Source organism: Rhinatrema bivittatum, chromosome 8, assembly GCF_901001135.1.
Source record: "Rhinatrema bivittatum chromosome 8, aRhiBiv1.1, whole genome shotgun sequence".
Lineage (NCBI taxonomy): Eukaryota > Metazoa > Chordata > Amphibia > Gymnophiona > Rhinatrematidae > Rhinatrema > Rhinatrema bivittatum.
Window position 1 is genome coordinate 76094150 of NC_042622.1, and position 19949 is coordinate 76114098.

Genomic DNA, 19949 nt, shown 5'->3' on the forward strand with positions numbered 1-19949 from the left:
GGGGACGACCTTTTTCTTCTTTCCCGAGAAGGAGGCATGCTCTTACATCCCATTCTGTCATCCCTACACCTGATGGCATAGATGTTGAATGCACAGTTTTAAGGATATGGTACCTTTCAGAACCAATTCAAGAAGTCATTCTCTCTGCAAGAAAACAGTTTACAAGATGTAACTATTCCTTTAAATGGAAATTCTACTCCTTTTGGTTTGATTCTCATCACACAGACTCCTTCAAGTGCAGCCCAAGGCTTTTGTTTCTACTTATTTCTATTCCCTAGCACAATCTGCTCTTGTGGAAGATTCAGTCAGTGTACATCTCCATGCTATTGTGGCTGACCATGCATCACACAATGATAAACCAATCTCCCTGGATTGCAAGAGAGTGCTGGCATATTACAAATGTCGTACTCAACCTCACAAGAAGGCACCCCTACTTTTCCTATCATACAACCCAATAAACTGTGAGTGAGAATAACAAAAAAAAAAAATTCTTTCCAACTGGATAACTAGCTGCATTCAAAATTGTTGTTCAGCTGTTGGATTTGATCTTACTAACCCAGTCAAGGCTCGCCATGTTCGAATAGCTGCTTCTTCCATTGCACACCTCAGAGACATTCTGTTATCTGTGCATGCCTTCACCTCACATTACTGTCTGAACTCTCTGACCTCTGCAGACAGAGCAGTATTGCACCATCTCATTCACGAATAGTCTGCTATCCATTCTTGGGTTTGGATTGCTTAACATAATGGCTCCACTGCAATCCTCAGCTTGGGTCTCCCCACAGATCATGGCTAATTCGGTCTTGCTTATTCATGGAAAAGAGTAAGTTTGCTTACTGTTTTCCATAGAAAGCAGGATGAATTAGACATGAGATGCCAGCCCTCCTCCCTGGACAGCAGATTATCCTACTTTATCAGCTTTGAAATAGACTGAGGATACTCTGAGGCAGTGCCCATGCGGGAACTCATGCACATGCTCAGTACTCTAATAGCTTGGAGAGCCAGATCTGTCCAGTGCCACTTGATGATGTCACCCATAGATCATGCCTAATTCATCCTGCTATCTAAGGACAACTGTTTAAGTTAAGCAAACTTTCTCTTTTCTACCTTCCTCAGAATTACTGAATTGGACTAAACCAATTTAGTCTGAATAGCTGCAACAGTATCTATATACTTTTCCAAGGCTCCGGTTTTCTTCTGATATAAATTCAAAGATGAATTTTTTTGTAAATATCCATAGTTATTACCAAAGAAGAGAGACTTTTCAAAGGAGGCCATCATATTCCAGTGGAAATGGAAAGTTATAATGCTGGTTTTCTCCAGAGGAAGTTTATTTGCAAAGCCAACAAACAAAGGTAACAAAATGTCTTCATCGGGAGAACTCACTGCACCAACATTCCTGAGTCAATTCAAGGTGCCAAGATCTCATGCTGCTCCTCTGGGTTGATCTCCCGCAAGGGCTTATGCCTCTTCGACCATCTGAAGTACAGAAAGAGATCACTCCTTCAGTCATCGCTCCTCCCAGCTCTCCCCTCAGTGTCACTGGAGGTGACAGTGTATTTCCTCCAGTATCCTTGGGAAATGGAGGAGCAGAAATCACTGTAGCATCCGGACTCAGAAAAGTCTCATTGTCAAGCTAGGGATGAGCCCGAACTCCACCAACCAAGGATGCATCCACAAGTGCACCTGACATTGCCAAGCCAAGGAGCCTTCAGTGGTCTGCTGCCTCAAGGCAAGTACCTCCAGCTGTAGCTGAAGGAACAACCTGGCCTCTCCCTTTCCTCTCCACCATAACTCCAAGGAGAAACCAGCAAAGAAGGAAAAGAGTTAAGCGCAGTAGAGGGCTCCCGACATGTCCTTCCTTCAAAATGCTATCTTGATCTCCCGGAGTCCTGTATTTTAACGATTTTTTGGCATGCTTATGACTGATATAGAGAGCAGTGATAAGAAATGGTTTGAAAGTTTAGGAAAAAGTCATAGGGTTGGGAAGCAGGTGTTGGATTGAGTGGAGGAATTTATTTGCTCATTGGATAAGCCAATTTGATCTTTTACTGCTGTCATTTACTATGTTATGTTAACTTTTTTTTTTGTTTGTTTTCTAAAGGGTCCTCCTGGTCCTCATGGAAATCCTGGTCGCCCTGGCCCTCCAGGTACTAAGGTAAGTGAAGTCAGCAAGGAATACTTTACTCCAATATTTCTGTTTAGCAGCAACCACTACAACATAACTTTTTGTAGTAGTAGAGGATCAACACTAATTGATTTTTCTTTTTTTTTTAAAATGACAAAGCAGACAGATAAATGAGGAGCCATTTGAAATTTTTATTCTCTTCAGATTCCTTTCTGCATTTTTCCTTGTTTAACTCTTTCCTGGCATGCGTATCCATTCTACGTATGTCATTCTTTTCCCTTTTGATTCAGCTTGTCTTCTTCTCTTTATGTTTACTTCTCATTCCATGTCTCCCACCCCCTATTATTACACTCTTCCCCTGCTTCTCAGAGGGGAACAGAGAAACATACTGCAGGGAATTTTCAAAGAATTATGCAGGAGTTGTACATGTGAAAATAGGGCATATGCATGTAAGTAGCATGTACACATGTATATACTATTTTTGACAGGGGAAAAAGAGGTGGTTTAGGGGCATATCAGGGTGTGGGTTGTAAGTAAGTGCACCAGCTGCTGCTTAAGTGGCACATGCATATATATTACCAAACTTGTCCAGACACACTTACACTTACTAATTGACTCGCACAATTGAAATCGGACTTGTCTTTTGTCTGCAGTTTTTAGATGAGAGCAGGGGCATAGTGTCCATAGCATACAGGCATCACCAACTATATATTTAAATCTTTTTATTAAAGATTAACAAAGCAAAATTACCATCCATGCTCAGTTACTTTGTCTCTGAGCTCACCAGGCATACTCAGAAAAGAACATCAAAAAGCATTTATGCAACACCAAATAAACCAGCTAAAATCCCCACCCTCCCACCCCTGCAGTGAATGTTAATTATCTTGTGCAATCAACCAGCCACAGTCTAATAAGCCTTCAAAACCAGACTCCTAACTTGTGAAGGCATAAAGTCAATATAAGGCAGTCCAACATTTTCTTCTTGCCTTTGGGAGAATTTTTTCTAACCATCAGTTCCTCCAGAACAAAATGGGTGGATCCGATGTTTCCCTCCAGTGATGTAGAAAACATCTTTGAGACCCACAAATTTTGTAGAGCAGTATAACATTCTCCCAAGTTTTTAAGTTCAAATATTGACATTGGGGCAGAAAAAGACAATCGTACTGAGAGAACATTTTCAACATAATGATTATGCTTGTTTCCAAAACTTTTGAATATTCCAGAAAGAATGACTCAAAGTCCCAACCTCTACCTTACATTTCAAACATAAATTGGAATCAGTTAAACCAGCTAGGTATGCTTGTCTTTGTGAAATAAATGATCTGCATAAAACTTTATATTGTGTTTCTCTCATCTGCATATTATGTGGTGATTCTGGAAATGTTTTCAAAACATGAAATAAGAGGATAAAGAGAGCTATAAATGTAATTCTTGACTCCATTTAGACCATAAGCCCTCCAGCGAGAACACACAAATTTTAGCCCGCAAGATCTGTTGAAAGGAGGTTAAACTGTCTCCCTGGCATCACCAAATTTAAAAAGGGATGTGCTGTGTACCACCAAGTTTAGATGCTGTCACACCCTACCCCACCCAGTCCCTGCCTCCTGTTTTCCTCTGTATTCCCTCAAGTCCCATTCTTACCCTGCCCTAACTGGCACCTTGAATTTGTTGCATTGCAGCTCACATATAGGCGCCTCCTCCCTTCTACAGCCCACCAGTGAAAAGTCCCCTGTTTGAACTGTAAGGCTCTGTTTCTATAGAGGCCCACATGGTTCAAACATCTGCTGTTAGAGTTGTGTGCAGTTCTGACAGTGGATATTTGAACCATGAGAAGCTTAATAGATACAGAGCTCCAGGTTCAAACGGGGAGTGTTTTTCAGTGGGCCTGCAAGAGGTACCCCATATTTAAGCTGTAGTCCTAGCAGCTTAGAAGTGCTGATTGGGGCAGAAGGAGAGAAGGAAGAATGGGACTGGTGAGAAAACAGGAAGCAGGGACTGGTGGTGGGCAGGCAAAAGAAGAAGAATAAGAATCAGGAAGAATGGGAGACAGGGGCTAAGGGAGAGATCAGAGGAAGAATGGAATGTGGGGATGGGATCAGAGCATGGGAAGAATGGGATTTAGGAACTCAGGGAGAACAGGTACTGAGGTGGAGAGAAAGGGAGGAACAGACTCGGGGAGAGCAGAGACTTGTGAATTGGGGGCAGGGTTAAGAGCTGGAATTTTGACAGAGTTGGGGGCAGAGCAGGGACTTGTGAATGGTGGAGAGAATGGACCTTAGCTGGGGCTTAGGGGGCATTGGAGACTTGACAATTGGGTGATTTTACATTTGGGAGTGTTAGATTGGCTGGGGGAGGAAATATGAGTGAGGTTGTGAGATGGAAGTAAGAGAAAGGGGCTGACGGGTGAAGAAGGATTGAGAGGTGGTGTGAATGGCATGGAGGACTGAAGAAAGGGTGAAAGGTAGTGGAAAAGTATTGGGGGGCTGTGGAGGAATGTGAGGAAAAGGGGATGAGTCTATGAAGAGGGTGATAGAGAGTGGAATAAGACTGGGGAGGTAGTAAAAGAGAAGTAATAGGAAGCTGGTAGGTGTAAGAGATGGAAGGAATGAGTGACACGGAAGGAACAGGGGCTGGTGAGAGGACGAGCACACAGGAATGTAGATGAGGATAGGAGGAGTCAGAGGGAGGTGGAAATGAGGAACTAGAGAATGGGTGAAAGACAAAGGGGAAAAGTAGTAAGAGGAGGAAAGGGAGGGTTGGGGTAGGAGATAGAAAACTGGTAGGTTAGAGGTGGAAAGAGGGAGACTGAGGACTGGAAGCTTAAAGAGGAAAGAAAAGAGATGAAATTAAATTATGAATGGTTAGAAAGAGAAAAATGGAGAAAAGGATGAAAGGGAAGGATCAATGTCTGAGACAGATGTAGGGAAGAAAGGAAAGAAGACGAGCCAAAAACAAATGGAAAATGGAATGGAGAAGACTGAAGAGAGAAACCAAGATCAACTCAATCACAAAAAATAATGCCTAGACAAAAAAGGTAGAGAATATTTTGCTTTTAGAGAGTGGAATATGTCAGGTTTAGGAATGTTCATTTCTTATATCTTTGTATTTTGCTCGGTTCAGGAAGAAATGGATTTCTCTGGTGTTGCATTGCATGGCTTCATGAGGGTTTCTATTTCAGTTGTTGCCTGCATTTTATGTTTTTAATTTGTGATCCCTTATTTTGTGTTAGGTAAGGGTCAGTTTGTGTTCTGTGGGTGCGTCTGAGGTGGAGGATTCTGCTGGCATGCAGTGACTGTCTTGTTCTGTTTTTCCAGTAGAAGGTGTATTGGTATTCTAGGGCCTTTAGTAATATTTGCAGTGCTGCCTCTTTTTCCAGGTACAGTTGCTACTGTTTGAGTCTTGGGAGTTAGTTTGTTATTGTTTGGCAGATTTTCTATATGGGTTCTTAGTATCTTTTTTTTTTTTTTTTTTTTTTTTTTTAAGGGTTTTGTTACTTCAAAAAATTTCTAGCAGTAGAAACTGTTAGTGTGGCTGTTACTGAGGTGACACCAGAATTTGAATTTTTTTTGTATTGTGTGTTGGTGAGGGCCTGTCTCTTGGAGATTGTATTTCTTTTGGGTACCTTTAACAGGGGAGAGGGAGGGGAGCATCTCATCCCGTGCCTGAGGCAGCAGATTGCTTTGACCTGTTCCTACTGCCAGCAACAGTTACCGATTTAAAGTACAGCTCTGCTCTTGCTCTGGGCTGCTGACACTGAGCTATCTCCCATAGATCATCATCATCATCATCATGCACCTGGCCATTATTGATGATGTCAGGCTGGGGAGGCAGCTCAGAGGGTTGGTTACTTGGCAGCAGCAAGTTTTCAGATGCATCCCAACTTCAGCAGTCACCCTATGCCCCTGTCCACTTGGATTGCTATCTGCATTTTCTACTGCTATACTAAATCAGGGTATTAACGTAAAGAGAAAGGCGAAAGCATATCAAGTTTGAGCAACTGCAGTGTACTTAGTACATATTCCCCCTGCGTCTATAAAAGAAATCTACAAAGCAGGTACTTGGGCTTCTGTTATACCTTCATGAAACATTACTGCCTTGAAGATGCTTCCTCAATGAGATAGTAGTTTTGGCCAAGCAATACTAAAAAGCTCATTCAATTAATTGCTTCAGCTCTGTCACCAACCTCTTAGAATCTCAGATTGCAGTTCCTCTCCTGATATAACATCATAAATTCTTGCTTGAAACCTTCATCTTGGGCATCCATACTAGAGATGTGAATCGTGTCCTCGATCGTCTTAACGATCGATTTCGGCTGGGAGGGGGAGGGAATCGTATTGTTGCCGTTTGGGTGTGTAAAGTATCGTGAAAATCGTTAAAATCGTGAGCCGGCACACTAAAACCCCCTAAAACCCACCCCCGACCCTTTAAATTAAATCCCCCACCCTCCCGAACCCCCCCCCCAAATGCTTTAAATTACCTGGGGATCCAGCGGCGGTCCAGACGGCGGCGGTCCAGAACAGCCTCCTCCAATTGAATCGTGTTGTCTTCAGCCGGCGCCATTTTCCAAAATGGTGGCGGCCATAGACCAACACGATTCGACTGCAGGAGGTCATTCCGGACCCCCGCTGGACTTTTGGCAAGTCTTGTGGGGGTCAGGAGGCCCCCCCCCCAAGCTGGCCAAAAGTTCCTGGGGGTCCAGCGGGTGTCCGGGAGCGATTTCCTGCCGTGAATCGTTTTCCGTACGGAAAATGGCGCCGGCAGGAGATCGACTGCAGGAAGTCGTTCAGCGGCGGTCCGGAACCCCCGCTGAATGACCTCCTGCAGTCGATCTCCTGCCGGCGCCATTTTCCGTACGGAAAACGATTCGCGGCAGGAAATCACTCCCGGACCCCCGCTGGACCTCCAGGAACTTTTGGCCAGCTTGGGGGGGCCTCCTGACCCCCACAAGACTTGCCAAAAGTCCAGCGGGGGTCCGGAACGACCTCCTGCAGTCGAATCGTGTTGGTCTATGGCCGCCGCCATTTTGCGCCGCCATTTTGGAAAATGGCGCCGGCTGAAGACAACACGATTCAATTGAGGGGGCCGTTCCGGACCGCCGCCGTTCCGGACCGCCGCTGGATCCCCAGGTAATTTAAAGCATTTGGGGGGGGGGGTTCGGGAGGGGGGGGATTTAATTTAAAGGGTCGGGGGTGGGTTTTAGGGGGTTTTAGTGTGCCGGTTTTCCTGCCCTCCCCCTTCCCCCGATTTACGATTTTTTGACGATAAATCGGGGGAATTGGTATTGTACCGTGGCCCTAACGATTTTTGACAATTTAAAATATATCGGACGATATTTTAAATCGTCAAAAAACGATTCACATCCCTAATCCATACATGTGTGGCTGATTTGACCTGCTGTCTCTAGAGAACATAACAGCCGCACAATGCCACCCTTCTCCCTGTAGAGTTGTTTAGTTTGTAAACACACTGAAGAGACTCATGTGGGGGTGGCTGCTTCTAGGTCTTTCTGAGCTCTGATCAGAGCATGATCTGAATCTGTGCCATCAGATGATGTCACTTAGAAGACTGATTTGTCCTGTTGTTTACAGAGAACACCTGTTACAGGTAAGTAACTGACTTTTTCCATATATTTCATTTAGGGGCCACAGCCCAATTCAACTGACATCTGTCGCTCCCCCCTCCCCCCCCCCCCCCCCCCACACACACACCTTTGTCAGTGTATGATCTGAACTATTCAATTATAGGATCTTGGTTCTCTTCTGACTTATGCAGGCCACCACTATTAGCTAGCCAGCAATAACAAAGTGATCACTCAGTTACAGCTAATGAAACACCCCACCACACTCTAGTAGAAAACAATAAGTTGTAAAAGACAATTCAACAATTTATAGAGTTCCAAAACAGTTTTTCCAGGAAATATTAGAGATTCTTGTTTACTTACAGGTGTACAGGAATTGGAAATGTTTTCTCTTCTAACTTTCCTTTTCCTCTCTCTTATAATTTGATTTTCTGGCACTCTTTCAGGGCCAGAAAGGAGATTCTGGAATTTCAAATGGAAAAGCACTAAATGGATTAAAGGTAAGTAAGCAAATAGGATTACTGCATTTTGTACACTATGGTGACCATGACAATATTTGGGTTTAATGGAGATTTCAAATGCCCAGAAACACAAGGGACTTTGCACCATGTTTAGGGACCTTTATTTTCAGTTTTTGTTTTATTTTACTCTGGATTGTTGAAACATTTTACTCAATGTTTGTTGAAACAAAAACAGGAGAAATTAGTGGGAAAAATTATTCATAATTATTCAATTATTCAAAATTATTCATAATTTTTCTGGGTAAATATTTTCTGGGTAAATATCATTTTTGTTCTTATTGTAATTAACTCAGGAATTTATCAGTGTTTTAATAAGGTCTCTGATCATGTTGTATAAACTGTTTTAGTATTAGTAATAAATAATCTGGTTTTATGTTCCATTCAAAAGATAGCATGGTTTGCAGCAAGCTGCCCCCTTAAACTATATTCAGTGATTTGTTCTGTACTAGCTAAAAGAAAAGCAATCCATATGATGCCACCAAAGCTACTTGCTGCAGCACAGAGTTCTGTGGAGGTCTCCTAGCAAGGCCTGACTTTACTTGTATTTGGAGATCTTGTGTGATCAGAAGCAAAGATAGCCATCTTACAAGTGAATGGAGAATTATACAACTATAAATGGATAAAATAAGGGAAAATCCCAGGCAACTGAGTGAAGGCTTATGGTACTAGATCCTACTCCTAGTCCTAATGAAACTGGAATTATAAAGGAATAGGAGAAAACTGCCAGGTCAAAGTCCATACCCCCACCCCCTAAAAAAAGCCATGGTTTATTATTTAAATGGAAGCGGGGTAAGTCCTAATACTTAAGCTTTCAAACTTGCTTATGTTTTCAGGGAGACATAGGTGTGCCTGGATTGCCTGGACTACCTGGTCCTCTTGGTTGGAAGGTAAGAGCATGTTTTCTTGCAGAGTGACTTGATAAAGTTCCAGTCAAAAATGCATTCTTCTTGCAGACTTTTAAAGAAGATGCAAATATCAATTTTTAACAGACTTTCAGTATCTGCAGACTGTTATATTAGGGTGAGGCCTTGTAAAATGAGACTGGGCTGTCCTTAAATGAAATCTTTCAATTTGAGTCTTTTAACAACAGACTTCTCAACTTTTTTTTTTTTTTTTTAATAGGAAACATTTTCAAAAGTTTTAAAAATGTATTCATTGGGATTTATGACTTGCCTTTCCAAGAAAAATTTTCAAAGCGAGGAACAACACATCCTAGAAATTCTATGAGGGCTAAACAGTAATTTTCACTGAATGAAACTAATTCAGATGAAAATAAAAAAGAGCTTAATTAGGTTGTTTTAGTTTTTTAATCTTCATAAATCAATTATGAACATAATTCTTTAAGATTTACATCATGAAGTCTGTATAAATTCACTAATTGAGCTTTTTCTTGATTGTTTAAAATGTAAGATACTCTGCTTTTACCTGGAGCATTGTGAATTAAACTAAATTAATACAGAAACAGAGGTAAAAATTAAGAGGAACAAGAAAAAGAAGAGATTAAGATATATTTGAGTGGACAGTGGTGGAGAAAATAAGTAAAAATAAAAAAATAGAGGTGCAAATCTTATTAAAAAACACAATCCTATAAACAATGAACATGGTATCCAAAAAATTGTAAGAGTGCTCCAATTTATCTGATGTCTCTTGCCAAGGAATGGGCTGCAGGCATTTTCAAATTGGGCATTTGTTGCATTATCATTTACTAGCTCATTAAACAAACTTTATAACTTTTTGTAGCTTTTTAATCTTTACATGCCATAAATTTAATCTAGAAATCCCCCATATGTTGACTCTTTCATACTAATCTTCTAAAAAAAAAAAAAAAATCTTCCACTCAACATACTCATGAGTCATCTCAAAACTCTTAATAGACTCTTAACTTGCCCAAATATTTAATTTGCCTGACATGCGCCCATGTTTCAATGGGAGAACCTGTCTTCTTCAGGGGTCAAATATTCTGAAACAAAACAAAAAGAACAAACAGTTAGGAGTGATAGTCTAAACAAAATTTCAACCTAGCAAATAAAACCTTCTCAAAAATCTGTTTCAAAAGTTCGAACCTCCTACCTTTCACTAAGAATCATTCACAATATGGAGGCGACTGAAATGAAGATGCTGCTGACAACCAATCACACTCATTTCCCCAGTGATGTCGCATCCTTAAGGGAACCTCCAAACCAAAATGACATGTATAATAAAGGCATCACACAATTACACCAATTAGCACAAATGCCATTCCACCTCTTTATTCGTGCCAAATGATTGGATACAGGTTACAAATTGCCCAATGTTGTTCTTCCTTAATCCTCCCCTCTAGCATTCATAACAGGTTTCCTCAAAACCAAAAAGGTATAATCTTCAATTACATGCTGTTTTAATATACTGTGTTCAACTAATTATGCATCTGCCTGGGGGCAGTGGCAAGGAAAGAAAGTCCCAAGAGACACATTTTTTATGTACCCTCTGAGGAGATGCCCCTCGGGAGAAAAGGGTTAAATAAACAATCATAGATCCATTCTTTAATCTCCAGCATGGGATTGTTGTTCAAAGGACAGTAAAACATTCTGTCAGATATTTGATCTCATCTTTATAATCTTATGTGTCCACCACCAGAATGGCACCTCCTTTATCAGCACGCTTGTCTATGGAATTATCCTGCAGTTAATCTCTTATGGCAATGCATTGTTCACTCATTAAATTCCCTTGATAATTTCTCATATGAGATGTAATCTTCCTAATGTCAGAATGTACCAACTCATGAAAAGTGTGAATCAGAAGATTCACTGGACCCAATGGAGCCCACTTAGACGATCTAACAACAAAGAATCATCAACAGCCCATGCTTCAGATGTTGAAAAATACACTCTCAGATGCAATTTTTGTATAAATTTAAATAGATGTAGCTCTGCATCAAACTGTTCAAATGCATTAGTGGGCACAAAGGATACACCTCTATTTAATACACTAATCTGTGCGGTCAGTACTTTCGAAGACAGATTAATTATCGCCAGCTTTGAAAGAACTGTGATCTGGTCACTAGATGATCCCATGGACATTGGTGTAAATCCATGCTAATCTTGTATCAGGTACTCATTCCTCTGTCTTCTGCTTGGAAATAGACCCTCCAGTCCTTGCAAGATTCTAAAAAAGGAGATATGCCAGATGGTCTTTTGATGACTTCACCTGAGGAATCCGATGAAGAGGATAAAAAATCAAAAAAAGAGGCGGCTGAGGGATGATATAATAGAGTTCTTTAAGATCATGAGAGGTCTTGAACGAGTAGATGTGAATCGGTTATTTACACTTTCGGATAATAGAAAGACTAGGGGGCATTCCATGAAGTTAGCAAGTAGCACATTTAAGACTAATCGGAGAAAATTCTTTTTCACTCAATGCACAATTAAGCTCTGGAATTTGTTGCCAGAGGATGTGCTTAGTGCAGTTAGTGTAGCTGGGTTAAAAAAAGGTTTGGATAAGTTCTTGGAGGAGAAGTCCATTAACTGCTATTAATCAAGTTTACTTAGGGAATAGCCACTGCTATTAATTGCATCAGTAGCATGGGATTTTCTTAGTGTTTGGGTAATTGCCAGGTTCTTGTGGCCTGGTTTGACCTCTGTTGGAAATAGGATGCTGGGTTTGATGGATCCTTGGTCTGACCCAGCATGGCAATTTCTTATGTTCTTATGTTCTTAACCATTTTATTTCATCTGGCAGAGGGATTCATTCCATGATAGACCAATCAACACTTATCTCCTTCATCTTGAAAAAATTTACGATGCTTAACTTGACTTCTTCTGAAAAAGAAGCCATATTAGATTGAAAATCTTTCAATTGTACAAACAAATTATTGGAAAATTGAGTCTTTAATTCCCCTAAAGTTACATCTACATCTTGTTTAAGTGCCAAAGCTGAGCAAACAAACGCTATAATCAAGAGCGTCAAATCTAATGCACACTTATTCAAAATGTTGTTCCATTTCATTAGGAAGCCACTTTCCTCAGCATATAAACTAGGTTCTTTATCCAAACGTGGAATCCTCTGAGCTTGAACATACTCAGATAATGTTCCTGTGTGTAAATCAGAACATAAGAATCTTTTACTGAAACATATAGCATGTTCCCACCCCTACTCTATATTTGCAGGAGTTTCTGATGAGAAAAGTGATGGCATTTCCAGTACTTCTTTAATATGTGAATGGGAAAAACTAAACACATTATCCCAAAGTGGAGGTGAAACCATCCTATGTAATAAATAAATATTAAACACATATTCCTAAAAAATACTAACTGTATATATATGCTGCCACTCGACCAATATACCCTGAAACAATATATTCTCCTGTTGAAATATGTGGACAGGCAACAACTGAGGTCACGTGGGCATCCTCTACTCTTTGGTGATTCTAAATAGGTTTTAAAGAAAGGGCAAGGATATTAGTCATTCTGCGACCTTCGGATGTGTCCATTTTTTGTTTTTTTTGTTTTTGTATAAGCATGGTTCAAACCAGTGATAGGCATGGCATATCTGTTCAAACCAATGATAGCAGGTGGTGTGCAAGCCATCCTAATCTAGAGGAAACTGTGCCAGCTAACTTTTATGATTACTGTATTGTAGAAGTTGACAAGTGATTGGACTATATAAAGGCAGAGCTGTTCTTGGACTATATAAAGGCAGAGCTGTTCTATTATGGCATGGCTTTTGGAGATTAAAATTGTGATGCAGTGATGAAGCCATTGTGTGATAAATGAGGCTCCAGTCGCCAGTGCTCCTAATTTTGCTGACCATTGCAGAAGGGGTTGTTAGATTCTGGACCTATGACAGCAGTGCATGAGTTGAGGATTGTATAGTGTGTATGGGAAAGATGTATGTGAATGTTGTTCTAATATGGAGAAGACACCTATGAGGGAAAAATGCAGCATAAAAATTGTATAGGTAGGAACACATTTTTGTGTTAATTTGGAAACATTCTGACCTTGCATGCCAGCAGTTCTTCATATCCTGCAGCTTGTTGATCCTTGAAAATTTGTTTTTTTGCCCTCACTATGTCATACGGGCGACCGTATGAAATAGTGAGGTAGCGCTACCTTTGCCCTCACTATGTCATACGGGCGACCGTATGACATAGTGAGGTAGCGCTACCTTTGCCCTCACTATGTCATACGGGCGACCGTATGACATAATGAGGTAGCGCTGGCGCCATTTTGAAGATTGGCAATACGGCCCGCGTGCAGGAGGTCGCTCCCGGACCCCCGCTGGACTTTTGGCAAGTCTTGTGGGAGTCAGGAGGCCCCCCCCAAGCTGGCCAAAAGTCTGCGGGGGTCCGGGGACGATCTCCTGCACACGTGACGTCGGGAGCCAGGAACCAAAATGGCGCCGGCGCTACCTTTGCCCTGTCACATGATAAGGGCAAAGGGCCACCGGCGCCATTTCTCAACGCAGCCGTGGCCAGAGAGAGAGGGAGATCGCGTCGGGACCCCCCACTGGACCCCAGGTAATTTAAAACATTTTGGGGGGTTCGGGAGGGTGGGGGATTTGTTTTAAAGGTTTGGGGTGGGTTTTAGGGTTTTTTTGGTGTGCCGGTTTTCTCGCGCCCTATTTAACGATACAATACAAATGCCCCTGACGATAAATCGGGGGCATTTGTATTGTATCGTGCACTCTAATGATTTTGGACGATTTTAAAATTATCTGACGATAATTTTAATCGTTCAAAAACGATTCACATCCCTACTGTGTAAAGTTCTAGAGACCGCACCTTCAAAAGATATATATCAGTTGGAGTCAGTCCAGACAATGGCTACTAAAATGATTAGTGTTCTTCATTCTAAAGCATATGGGACAGACTTAAAGATCTAAGCATATATACCCTAGAGGAAAGGGGAGATATGATAGAGACTTTTAAATATCACCAAGGTTTCCATACACAGAAAGGAGGCTCTAAAACAAGGAGGTACCAAGGGATGAGAATGAAAGGGGGTAGACTCGGGAGTAATCTTTGAAAAAGCCTCACAATGGAGGTGGTGGAGAAAACAAAATTGATGAATTCAAGAAAGCAAAGGATAAACACATGGGAAGTCTGAGGGATTGATGGGAATTGAAAAGCTAAATTAGTTGGGTGGATGGGCAGACTATGCAGTCTTTTTCTGCCATCACATTTCTATGTTTCTATATTTACTCCTTGTGATTTTTGTTGAAAGGAAGTTATTTTATCCACCCTTCTTACACAGATAGAAGAGTAAAAGAAGATGTTTTCTTGATCATTTTGATGTCCCTTAGCCTAAGGGCACTTAATATTAATTTATTCACTCCTTCACTTATTGCCGATTGGTCCGTTCACTGTCACATGTCAGTGAAAGAACCAATCACCTTTCAGAAGGCTGTCCTGGAAGAGGACTGGTCCTTTTCACTGACAAATGTCAGTGAAAAGGACCAATCTGGAACAGCCCTGCTGGAGAAGGTTCTCTGGTAGGGGTTCCCGGCCCACGGGAGGGAGAAGATTGGAAGTTTCCAAAGGGCTTTCCTAAGGACTTCCATTCAGGTACTGAACCCCCCCCTCCGGATCTGACCCAGACTACTTGGCCCATCAGGCCAGACCTTGGAGGGAGGGAGCTTAGGGCAGGTCAGACCTGTGCCCAGCTATGTCTCATAGGCACCCAATGTCAAGGAAGTGCTAGGGGTGCACAATTTTCTCTGGTGCATTCTTTTTAGTATGGCAGGTCATTTAAATATGATATCAGGTCCTCTGGAGAGGTGGTTGGGAGCGCGTTAAGAAAGCGGGCGCTCAGATACCCCCCCCCCACACACACACACAAATTCACTCTGTGTAGGGTATGTCATAGAGAAAATGTGTGTGTGGGTGTCTTTCTGCATCACAGATAGACACTGTGATGCATACATTCCATTGTTTTGTTGCTATTCATATGCTCACAGTGAGCTCCCCTGCTCCACAATTGCTGCATCATTATGTAAAACATTTTTTTGCTTGCTGTCAGCCCTTCCCCAGCCTGTAGCAGCCCCTCCCTTTCCCATTCCCACCCCCACTCCTTCTTGGTACTCCCACATCAGGAGACTCATAGTTCTATAGCCAGCTGACCCTTTCAGAGGGAAAGCCCAGCAGACAGAAGCCTCCCCAACACTGCACAGGCACTTCCTCTTGGCTCACCCCATCTCTTTCTTTGACTGTAGCTTGCCTCCATTACTCCTTGCCCCTGTCACCACTCCAGCGCATTCCCACTGATTGTGTGCTACATAGTCTGCTGCTTTTATGGTTCCCCAGGCTCTGCTTTGCCTGCAGGAACCAGACATAATCCATGCTGTTCCTCCAGGGCTTAAAAAGAAAAATGAAGCCCTGGCTAAGACTGGGGAGAGCCACAGGACCCAAAGCAGTACGTGAAGCTGGTGCAGCCAGAGTCGGTGTAAGGTTATTAGGCACTGTAGGTGAACCTTACAACCTTGTATCCCCCAGACTCTCCCTCCCTACATACAATTAACAATTATGCATTTATAATATTTTTTTACATTAGGAAATTCGATGTACAGTCTTATGGGGTAAAAGTATCACTTCTAGCATGTACATTATATTTACATGCACTGCTGTGGTGCCAACCAGAAAACACTGCAAAAAAAAAAAATTCACATGACTGACCTGACCGGCCCACTGGGACATGTCCAAAGCCCTGAAAGGCCAATCCACCCCTGGCCTCAAGGTACATGGGACATGAAGTGGAGAAAATTGGAGAGTTCATGATCAAGCAGTAGGTCCTAGGCATTGTGTAGGGGAAACTAAATTGAGAGAGGAAGCTCTCATGTTTAGAGTTTGACTTAGGAAGGCTTCATATCTATTGAAGGACAAAGATGGGACTCTGTGGGAGAGATTACAAGACTACAGATTCACGGATTTACTATTTTGGAGTTGCCATAAGAATGTTTATCAAGGAGATTTTTAACAGACGGTTTGTTTAGAAAGTACATCAGTAAAGTATATATTGGAACACCAGTACAGTGCCATGATTGTTTATTCGCACTTAGACCATAAGGAGAACAGAATACCCAGAGTCTTGGAGGTTTATCGAGTATCCAGTATTTGGGGCAAGGAAAAGAGTGACAGGAAGTGATAAAGACTTAGCCCTGGTATAAAGCATGAGCCCTGCAACTCTCTGAAGTTTGCCTAAATCAGGAGTGACAGGAATATGTAAGGTGATACCTTTTTTATTGGACTGACGTAGTACATTTCTTGACTAGCTTTCAGCAGCAAATGCTCTCTTCATGACTTTGAAACAAAATGAGCAGGTTAGAGCAAAAGATGATGTTACCTTTTGTGATTCGTTTGTATATACAAGTATTATAATGGAGGTGGGAAGGGAGAAAGGAGGACGGGGCAGGCTAATGTTTTAGAGTAAAAAGACAGTGACAGTAGAATTATGTCTAGTCCCTCTCAAACTGAACCTTTTTGCTTAATTCATTATCAAAGGGGACAGGCACCAGTACCGCAGAAAGGGACACTGGTGTTCTTGATAATGGAGACGATTGGACCCTGCTGTAGCAGAGTCAGGCGGTGCAAGTAGTACAGTCGTTGTTATAACTGATCATAGCTCACAGTGCCCCCATGTGGCAGCCACTAGAACTGCAGTGTGTCAGACAGAAATATAGAAACAAGATGACAGAAAAAGGCCTTATGCCCATTCTTGTCTACTCATCCACACATCTGCTTAACTCTACAATCACCTGCCGCTCCCTCAGAGATCCTGTGTGCTTGTCCCATGCTTTTTTGAATTCAGGTACTGTCCTTGTTTCCATCTCCTCCACTGGGAAATTATTCCATGTATCCACCACTCTTTCTGCAAATAAATACTTCCTTAGATTACTCCTTGGTCTACCCCCTTTCTTCCTCATTCCATAATTCCTGGTTCCAGAGGCTCTCTTCCATCAAAAGAGATCGGTCTTCTGTGCAATATCACCTGGAAGGTATTTAAATGTCTCTTTCATACCTTCCTGATCCTGCCTTTCCTCTAGGGTACACATGTTCAGATTTTTAGGTTTGCCCTATATATATATTTTTTAAATGTATATTCCGCTTTTCGCGGATTACATTGAGGTACTGTAGGTATGCAATAAAACAAAAACCACTGATCCAGCTGGATCTTTTTCACCTGGTTTAATTCTTTTTTTTTAAGGTGTTGTCTCCAGAATTTTACACAGTATTCTAAATGAGGTCTCACCAGGAACTTATACAGGGGCGATATCACCTCCTTTTTTTCTGCTAACCATTCCTCTCCCTATGCAACCAAATATTATATGCTTCTATCTTATCCACCTATTTGCCACCTTAGGATTATCAGATATGATCCCACTATTCTTTCATGCTTAGAAGAATTTCATCCCCTAGACTGTACCAATTCCATGGGTATTTTAAGCTCAAATGCATGACTCTGCATTTTTTAACTTAAATCTTAGCAGCCAAACTGTAGACATTCCTCAAGCTTTGTTAGATTCCTCCTTAAGTTTTTCACACCTTCTTGGGTGTCTACCTTGTTGCAGATTCTGATATTGTTTACAAAAAGAGAGGTGTAATATTGCTGTCTTTTTTTTCTGACTGCTCCTCTCCCTATGCACTCAAGCATCTTTCTGACTTTTCCAGTTACCTTATCCACCTATTTGACCTCCTTGAGATCATCAGATATGAATACCCTCAGATCAGACAAACTTACAGGACTTGGAAATAAAGTGCTCTTTTTTTTTTAATTTAAATTTCAAGTAAATACCACTTAAAAATGCAAGTCTCAGTCTTTTGGGGCATTTTTCAAATTGTCTTATTGGGGCAAGGACATAAGAACAATTTTTAAAGTGTAATTATCCATGTTCTTTTGTTTTGAAAGTAGTCACAGGTACAAAGTACACAAGGTCACTTGTACCTGTTTTTTGTACAGGTAGAACTTTGCTGGAAAAGCACAGATTTAAAAATGCAATTTATATACATTTTTCCTCCTAATCCAAACATACTCCCAAGTATACCATCTCTCAATGTGGCTAAAAGTTTTAATGTTATGGATGTAGCCATACTGGGTCAGACCAAGGGTCCATCAAGCCCAGCATCCTGGTTCCAACAGTGGACCAGAATACAAGTACCTAGCGAATACCCAAACAGTAAATAAATCCCAGCTAATGATGCCAGTAATAGCAATGGCTATTCCCTAAGTCAATTTGGTTAATAGCAGTTTTTGAACTTCTCCAGAAACTTGTTCAAACCTTTTTTTAAACCTAGCTACTCTAACTGCCTTAACCTCATCCTCTGGCAATTAACACCAGAGCTTAATTGTGATTTGAGTGAAAAATAATTTTCTCCTTTGTTTTAAATGTCTACTTGCTAATTTCATGGAGTGCCCCCTAGTCCTTCTATTATGTGAAAGAAAGTAAATACCCATAAGCTTAGTACCAATTTTTAAAGTGTAATTATCCGTGTTCTTTTGTTTTGAAAGTAGTCTCAGATACAAAGTACACAAGGTCACTTGTACGGGTAGAATTTTGCTGGAAAAGCACAGATTTAAAAATGCAATTTATATAAATTTTTCCTCCCAATCCAAACCCAAGGCCTAGATTTCAGGGCCCAGGACCAAGCAGTGAGATTGGACCTAGCACTGAGTCCAGGACACGCTGGAGGCCTTTATTATTTGTTTTTAAATGCAACGAATGTTGAAAATACCAGAAAATTTTGGGATATTTTCCAAGGAGCCTAATTTTGGTTTATTCCATTCAGAAGAAACCAAAAGTGACCTCATTTGTTGAATTTTTGCATTCATTAAAAATGAACGTGCATCCCTAATGCTCAACGAGCCCTTGATATTCTAAAGAATGCTTGCTGAGCATCTCTGGTTGAAACATCCTGATGAGGACCTTAAGGAAGATTATAGATTGGTTTTGCATAACTACAGGAAGATCATAACTACTACCAATAGACTTTTTATCCAAACTAGATTTCAGGATTCCTTAAATCAATCTCTGTAATTGAGGGCAGTGAAGCAGTTGCTTGGAAACCAGAGACTGTTAGACTTGCTCATGCCATTGATAGTGAAATATTTACAGATTATTGTACTTCATAAATTGCTCAGTTATTTTCCCTTTCGACAAAGCTTAAGAGCAGAGTTTCTCCTTGCAGCAGGTCTCTACCTCCTTCATCCTCGTTGAGGATTTGGATAGCCAGGTCTTCCCTAACCTGGGCAGCCCGAGACACAGGGGTTCTCCATGCCCTGAGTTCAGGTGGTAGCCCAGGGGCTCACAAGGCTCCTACCAATAACATTTACCAAAACACAGAGGGATAATCTCAACCAGCCAGTGAATGGACTTGAATAACCTCCTGACCCTGTTCAAGATCCCCTGACACGTCTGTTCAAGATGTGCCTGACTCCTCTGATTGGGCCTGAAAAAAAAAAGCAAACTCGGAAAAATCTCCTTCACTGCCTCCTAACTCTAAGAAAATCATAAGGGACTGCCCACAGACTGTCTGGAGAGAGCCGCTTTAAAAAGCTTGCAGGTGGACAGCTGTTCTGGCACCCTCAAAGAGAGAGTAACCTCCTCCATTCGCTCTGACGAAGGGTTCACCCTTAATGATAACAGAACTAGGTGTCTGTTACACCCCCTCCCCTCCCAGTTATTCAAAATCTGGACATGGTGACTAGTGCACAGATTTTACAGTAGCCACACATGTAATAATGCACTGCAATAT

General features: G+C 41.5%; 1 protein-coding gene across 2 annotated transcripts in view; it reads left to right on the forward strand.

Moving 5' to 3' along the window:
* Positions 1-19949, forward strand: part of LOC115096615 (collagen alpha-1(XXVII) chain B-like) — a 514116-nt gene that overhangs the window by 133054 nt on the left and 361113 nt on the right. For both annotated transcript variants that reach the window (XM_029611498.1, XM_029611499.1), the window contains exons 5-7: positions 2105-2158; positions 8153-8206; positions 9061-9114. In XM_029611498.1, the coding sequence (XP_029467358.1) occupies positions 2105-2158; positions 8153-8206; positions 9061-9114 (162 nt within the window). The remainder of the gene's footprint in view (positions 1-2104; positions 2159-8152; positions 8207-9060; positions 9115-19949) is intronic.